The sequence below is a fragment of the Pristiophorus japonicus genome, chromosome 4 (assembly GCF_044704955.1).
Source record: "Pristiophorus japonicus isolate sPriJap1 chromosome 4, sPriJap1.hap1, whole genome shotgun sequence".
Taxonomy (NCBI): domain Eukaryota; kingdom Metazoa; phylum Chordata; class Chondrichthyes; family Pristiophoridae; genus Pristiophorus; species Pristiophorus japonicus.
Window position 1 is genome coordinate 11,372,560 of NC_091980.1, and position 8,016 is coordinate 11,380,575.

The following is an 8,016-nucleotide window of genomic DNA, read 5'->3' on the forward strand; positions in this document are numbered from 1 at the left end:
GTTCAGAAGGTAAGATGCAATTATATTTGCTAATTTGGTGCAAAGCAATTGTCAGGCTGCATAAAGTATGTTATATAGACTCAAAAAATAAAACTACAAAATGAAACTGTAATTTTTGAGCGCAAGTCTGGATATATGCAATTGTACACTCGTAAATATAACGGTCGTTGATGATTAAACACATCGAAACAGTCCAGCTTTAAGAATAATTGCTGCAGTTATTGGTTGAGACTCTTCGTGTCGCTGTCTACCAATAAGGAGCCGAGACGCTGCGAGAGATCGACCCCCTCCTCCGCCAGGGCAACACAGAACAGAAGCGAAGAGACAGACGGTGGCTACGTTTATGCTGTGAGGTCATGTTCGGAGAATCTGCTCTGATCGAGTCATTGCTTTTAAAGGTTCAATGTTAGTATCTAGTTATATTTTCTAATCACTATTGTGGCATAATCTACAAGTTAATATCATCAATTGGCCGATATTTGGATATTTTGCGACAAAATCCAGTGCAGAACAATGGCGAGTGCACTGATGAGCGGGGCGTCTTTCATTTTCCTGCTTGGTTTGTCGGACCTGGTTTCGGGACAGATTCGCTACTCGATTCCGGAGGAGCTGGAGCACGGGGCCTTTGTGGGGAATATCGCTGAGGATTTAAGGTTAAACGTTTGGGAGTTATCGTCTCGCAACTTTCGGCTGGTCTCTGATGACATAAAGCAATACATGGAGGTAAATCTGGAGAATGGGATTTTGTTTGTGAATGAAAGAATCGACAGAGAACAGCTTTGTAGACAAAGCTCTACATGTACCCTTTCTCTTCAATTAGCGCTGGATAATCCTCTGGAAATACACCCCGTTGCAGTGAAGATACTCGATGTAAATGATAATTCGCCCAGTTTTACAAAGAGTGAATTCTTCCTGCAGATCAGTGAGATAATTGCGCCGGGTGCGCGCTTTCCTCTCGAGAGCGCGCTCGATCCGGATGTGGGCACAAATACAATCAGTTCTTACCAGATCAGTCCAAATGAGCATTTCGATATTAAAGTGCAGACAAGAAGGGATGGGAGTAAACGTGGGGAGCTATTATTAGAGAAGCCCCTGGACCGTGAGCAACAGTCAATGGTTAATCTTGTACTGACGGCCATTGACGGTGGGATTCCCCATAGATCTGGCACAGCTCGGATTATCATTACAGTATTGGACGTGAATGATAACGCACCTTTATTTGATTATGAAGTCTACAAGGCGACTATAGTAGAAAATGTCGCACAAGGTACATTGGTGACAACAATTAACGCTGCTGATTTAGATGAAGGTACGAACGCTGAACTAACATATTCGTTCACCAATCCAGTTCCCCAAAGGATTCGCGAGCTGTTCAAATTGGACCCGGAAACTGGAGAGATCAGAGTTCAAGGCGTACTGGATTTTGAGGCATCAAATGTTTATGAACTTGATGTACAAGCTGTGGATAATGCATCAGAAAGTATAACAGGACACGCCACAGTTATGGTCGATATTATAGACACGAATGATAATGCACCTGAGATAGACGTGACCTTGGTGTCCCTCGCGGTGCGGGAAGATGCTCGTTCCGGTACTGTGATCGCTCTGATCAGCGTAGCGGATCCAGATTCTGGTGAATATGGACAAGTTCAGTGTAAGGTTCCAGGAAATATTCCGTTTAAGCTCGAAAATCCTTTGAGAAGCAATTATAAGTTGGTTACCGATGGTATTCTTGATCGAGAATCGGCCGCTTTTTATAACATCACCATTTCAGCCTGGGACGGAGGGTCTCCTCCTCTTTCAACAAGTAAACCTATCTCCGTTACGGTAACTGATGTAAATGACAACGCACCGAGGTTTACACAATCCTCATATAATATGTATTTAATGGAAAACAACAATCCAGGTGTTTCTATATTTGACGTTACCGCTTTAGATGTTGATTTGAATCAGAATGGAAAAATCACCTATTCTATGCTGGAGAATCAGGTGCGGGAACTGTCTGCTTCGGCCTACGTCACGATTAACTCCAAAAATGGGAACATTTATGCCCTGCGCTCCATTGACTATGAGCAACTGAAACATTTCCAGATCAAAGTTCAAGCTCAGGATGCTGGATCTCCCCCAATGAGCAGCACTGCAATCGTGAATGTTATTGTACTGGACCAAAATGACAATGCTCCGGTTATTGTTTCACCTTTAACGTCGAACAGCTCAACATCAGTGGAGATTGTGCCACAGTCAGTGTATCCAGGATACTTGCTCACCAAGGTAATCGCGACTGATGCCGATTCCGGTCAGAACGCACGGCTTTCCTACCAACTGTTGGAGGCCACTGATCCCAGTCTGTTTACTGTGGGGCTTCTCTCTGGAGAAATCAAAGCAACTCGATATTTACGGGACCAAGATATCGTCACAGAAAGACTGGTCCTCTGCGTGAAGGACAATGGACAGCCGACTCTCTCCATTTCGACCACAATCTCCTTTTCAATCTTGTCCAACGTTACCGAAACATTGCCTGAACGAACTGACACAGCAAGACAGTCCGAATATTTTGGGGACTTAAATGTTTACTTAATCATTATTTTAGGATCAACATCTTTCTTGTTTCTTATAATCATAATTTTTCTGGTCGTCCTGAAACTTAAACAAGTTAGCACTATTGCTGAAAATGACAGCCGGAGTAAATCGAATAATGCCTTTAGTCGGAGGCCTGGACCAAATGACCCATTAAACTATACCGGACCTGCTCAGGCTGAAGGTTATCGCTATACCGTGTGTTTATCTCCTGAATCATCCAAAAGTGATTTTCTGTTTCTTAAGCCCTGTCATCCTACCTTGCCTTTCAATGATTTGGGTGTTCGGGACACCAATGCAACCAAATAATTCAGCAGCAATTTCGAGGCTGTACATGTCATATAATTCACTTTGGTGAAGAGCTATTTGTTATGCATTGAATTAAAGGTTACGATTTCTGTATATAGCAACATCTTCATTTTGGTAGTAAATGATTGATAGACCAAATAGCGTAATCCTCTTCCTATGATTCTACAAATTATTGATATTGAATATACCATCCGCTTTTATGATTGCGCTGAATACTCAATTAACATTAGCAAGAAAGCTGGCTCTTATCTGTTGCATTGTCTGCTTTCATGAATGTGTGGCTCTATAATGTCTCTCATCGGTGCTATGCTGTGCAGTTAATCGCATGTATATTTAACTTGTTAGTTTCACAGATGCGTCATTTAAGGGTTTGCAGCGTATTCACCAGTGACTTTAACAATGAAGTTTTATTGAACGAAATTATTTCTTTGAAACTGAATAAAATATTTTGTTTTATCAGAGCATGCAGTGCGAACTTTCAGTAGATACCTCCGTCTGAGAACGACATATATAGTCCAAAATTAATTATATAGCAATCACATTGAGTAGAATAATGATAAACAATGCCTGTGCTCTCGACTTGGAAAAAAACAATTTTATTGGGGTAATAATCTATATATTTTATATTAATTTGGTACCGGGAGCACGGAAAATCTCACTACAACGATTTCCAATGTCTTATCTTTCTGCAGGTGCTGGTCTGATAGTATTTTCCAAAAGGAAGTGTACCATCTCCCGGTTATAGCCTGTGTCACGAACTGGCTGCTACTGTATTGTGAAGGTGAAAGCCCAACGCTTCGTGCAAATTGTTCAATATGATTTCTGATTAATTTTAGAGCTACTATTTACCCCAGTAACTATATTTCCAATGGTCTCATAAGGACAGGCCAAATAAACAAAACAAACAAAATGTCACCTTTCTGACGTTGTCAAATGAATTGTTTAATGACCCCATGAAAGTGTTTACTTGAAGGTATTACATGATTTGGGTGTTCGGGACATAGAAACATAGAAACATAGAAACATAGAAACTAGGTGCAGGAGAAAGTTATTCGGCCCTTCGAGCCTGCACCACCATTCAATAAGATCATGACTGAACATTCACCTCAGTACCCTTTCCTGCTTTCTCGCCATACCCCTTGATCGCTTTAGCCGTAAGGGCCATATCTAACTCCCGCTTGAATATATCCAATCAACTGGCATCAACAACTCTCTGCAGTAGGGAATTCCACAGATTAACAACTCTCTGAGTGAAGAGCTTTCTCCTCATCTCAGTCCTATATGACTTCCCCTTATCCTTAGACTGTGTCCCCTGGTTCTGGACTTCCCCAACATCGGGAACATTCTTCCTGCATCTAACCTGTCCAATCCCGTCAGAATTTTACATGTTTCAATGAAATCACCTCTCATCCTTTTAAACTCCAGTGAATATAGGCCCAGTCGATCCAGTCTCTCCTCATATGTCAGTCCTGCCATCCCGGGAATCAGTCTGGTGAATCTTCGCTGCACTCCCTCAATAGCAAGAACGTCCTTCCTCAAATTAGGAGACCAAAACTGAACACAATATTCAGATGAGGCCTCACCAATGCCCTGTACAACTGCAGTAAGACATCTCTGCTCCCATACGCAAACCCCCTTGCTATGAAGGCCAACATACCATTTGCCTTCTTCGCGGCCTGCTGTACCTGCATGCCAACTTTGAATGATTGAAGTACCATGGCATGTAGGTCTTGTTGCACCTCCCCGTTTCCTAATCTGCTGCCATTCAGTTAATATTCGGCCTTCCTGTTTTTGCCCCCAAAGTGGATAACCTCACCTTTATCCACATTATACTGCATCTGCCATGCATTTGCCCACTCACCTAACCTGTCCACGTCATCCTGCAGCCTCGTAGCGTCCTCCTCACAGTTCACACCGCCACCCAGCTTAGTGTCATCTGCAAACTTGGAGATATTACACTCAATTACTTCATCTAAATCATGAATGTATATTGTAATTAGCTGGGGTACCTGCACTGAGCCCTGCGGCACCCCATTAGTCATTGCCTACCATTCTGAAAAGGACCCGTTTATCCCGACTCTCTGCTTCCTGTCTGCCAACCAGTTCTCTATCCACATCCATACATTATCCCCAGTACCATGTGCTTTAATTTTGCACACCAATCTCTTGTGTGGGACCTTTTCAAAAGCCTTTTGAAAGTCCAAATAAACCACATCCACTATTTCTCCCTTGTCCACTCTAGTAGTTACATCCTCAAAAATTTACGGAAGATTTGTCAAGCATGATTTCCCTTTCATAAATCAATGCTGACTTGGACCGATCCTGTCACTGCTTTTCAAATGCGCTGCTATTTTATCTTTAATAATTGATTCCAACATTTTCCCCACTATTGATGTCAGGCTAACCGGTCTATAATTACCAGTTTTCTATCTCCTTTTTTACATCGGCCAAAAGCATTTGTTTGGACATGAAAATGTTGCACATAGCTGTGACTCTGAGATGTCTACTCTGAATAATCATCAAAGCATGATAAGGTATTAGCGATAGTGCTATCAAACGACACATACCAAAAAATTATCTGCTCACCGATGCTCACCTTAGGTCCTGCCTGGACCACTTGGCTGCAGACCTTATTACAGTCTTGGTCCAAACATGGACAACAGAGCTGAGTTGTAGAGGTGAGGTGAGCGGGTATTTCCTTGACATCCAATGAAAATTTGACCATGTGTGGCATCGAGGAGCCCTAGTAAAATTGAAACCAAAGTGAGTCGGGAGAAAACACTCCACTGAACTGGAGTCATACCTAGTACAAAGGAAGATCGTTGTGGTTCTTGGAGAACAATGATCTCAGCCCCAGGAAATAGCTGCAGGAGTTGCTTTGGGCAGTGTACTAGGCCCAAACATCTTAGCTGCTTCATCAATGTCCTTCCTTCCATCAAAATGTCAGCAGTAGGAATGTTCTCTGATGATTGCAGTATTGTGTTCCATTTGCAACACCATCGAAGATGAAGCAGTCCATGATTATATGTAGCAAAGTCTGGATGACATTCAGGCTTGGGCTGATAAATGGTAAGTAATCTTTGCGATAAGCAAATGCCAGACAATCTCCCTTAATTTTCAATCACATTACATTAGCGGATCTCCCACCATCAACATCGTGGCGTGACCATTGACCAAAAAGTTAACTGGAACAACATAATACTGTGGCTTCAAGTGCAGGCAAGTGACGGGGGTATTCCGTGGCAAGTGTCTCAACTTCTGACTCCCAAATCCTTTCCACTTCTACAAGGCAAAAGTCAGGATTGTGATGCAATTGCCTGGATGATTGTAGCTCCAACAATACTCAAAAAGCTCGACAATCTCCACCAGCGGCGCACCATGGCTGCAGTGTGTAACCTCTACAAGATGCACTTGAGGAACTCACCAATGATTCTTCGACAGCACTTCCCAACCCCGCTAGCTCTACAACCTAGAAGGGCAAGGGCAGTAGGCGCATGGGAACAGTATCACCTCCACGTTTTCCTCCAAGTCACACATCATCCTAACTTGGAAATATATTGCCATATGTTCATCATCACTGGGTCAATTTCCTGAAAATCTCCCCCGAACAGAACTGTGGTATTGCGTTCACCACACAGAAAATAGCAGTTGAAGAAAGCTCCTCACCACCACTTTATCGAGGGTAATTAAGGATGGGCAATTAATGCTGGCCTTGTCTGCAATGCCTCATCTCTGGAACTTATATCAACGTAAACTTGTTTTGTTGCAGTCAGAGCAAGCATATTGTGTCCAATCTCTGAGGATGCCTCAGTGCTATTACGTCCTGTATATTGATGGAATATCCTAAACCTTTCCAGTCATAAGCTTCTCATTTTATATTCTATTGTTAAAGTAAAAACAAGAAGCTGTGTATATGAGAAATAAGGACAGAATGCTAGATGTCCAGGAAGCAATCACATAACAACAATTTGAGTGTTGCTATAAATTTTATAAAGGAATAGTATTAGACTTGCGATTTAACCCTGCATACCCTTCCTCAGTGCTGCCAAATAACAGGAAAACACCACTGAGGAAAAGTTTTTGTGTAACCCATCGTTTCGCCAAGCCCCACGCCCAGTTTCCATGGTTCTAGCACGTCCCAAGCTGTCCTTCACAACTATACTATATGAAGAACAGGCATGCTGCTAAACTCCAGCAGTCCCACTGCAGTACTGTCAAATCCTCAGGGCCCCCAACCTAGTTGCACCAAACTCCAGGATTATTTCCAAATCCCAGGATCGATGATAGAGCTTCAAAAACAGTCCATGACTTCCCCATTGAAACTAACACGCTGGTATGCTTCCAAGGACAATAGAGTCACGTACCCCATTATAATATTCAAATAAAGAATATATAAACTGAATTGGTGCATTATACTATGTTCCAGTGAATCATCATCTTAAAATTTAAAGGAATAAAAGTTAAACGCGCAGGTAGATATATATATCTATATATATACTATATGTTCACTTCATTACTGACGGAGTGATGTACTCTCAGAGGTGCTGTCTTACAGATGAGATGTTAAACCGAGAGCTCCGTTTGCTCTCGCAGGTGGACGTTAACTATCCTATGGCACAATTTCGAAGAATTGCAGATGAACTATCCCCGCGGTCTTGACTAATATCCCCATCGCAAAACAGATTATCTGGTCAGTATCACATTGCTCTTTGTGGTAGCTTGCTTTGCGTAAATTGGCTGCTGTGTTTGCTACATTAAAACAGTGACCACACTTCAAAAAGTACTTAATTGGTTGTAAAGTACTTTGGGACATTCAATGGTCGTGGAAGTCGCTATATAAATGCAAGCCTTTCTTGCATTTATTTACAGTTTTCACTGAAGAATTGGTACAGCTCTGACATTCAATCCCCAATACAACAGGAAAAATGCCAGAATGCAGTTTTAAAAGAGGAAGTTAGCTCGAACAAATTAGCAGGCCTGATGTTATCACCTGCATGATATACATACTCCCATTGGTGAGTAATTCCACCGATATATTATATATACTCCATCTGCCACATACAATCACGACTGCAGTTTCTACTTCAGTTCCAGAAGTCGAGGATCACCAAACCCATGCCGACAACATGG

The 8,016-nt window shown here is 42.2% G+C and overlaps 1 protein-coding gene across 1 annotated transcript; it reads left to right on the forward strand.

Annotated features, from left to right (window-relative positions):
* The first annotated feature begins 513 nt into the window (after positions 1-513).
* Positions 514-2,886, forward strand: LOC139262004 (protocadherin-10-like). The gene has a single exon (XM_070877173.1). It carries the CDS (start codon positions 514-516, stop codon positions 2,884-2,886), a length of 2,373 nt encoding a protein of 790 aa, XP_070733274.1.
* The last annotated feature ends 5,130 nt before the right edge of the window (positions 2,887-8,016 follow it).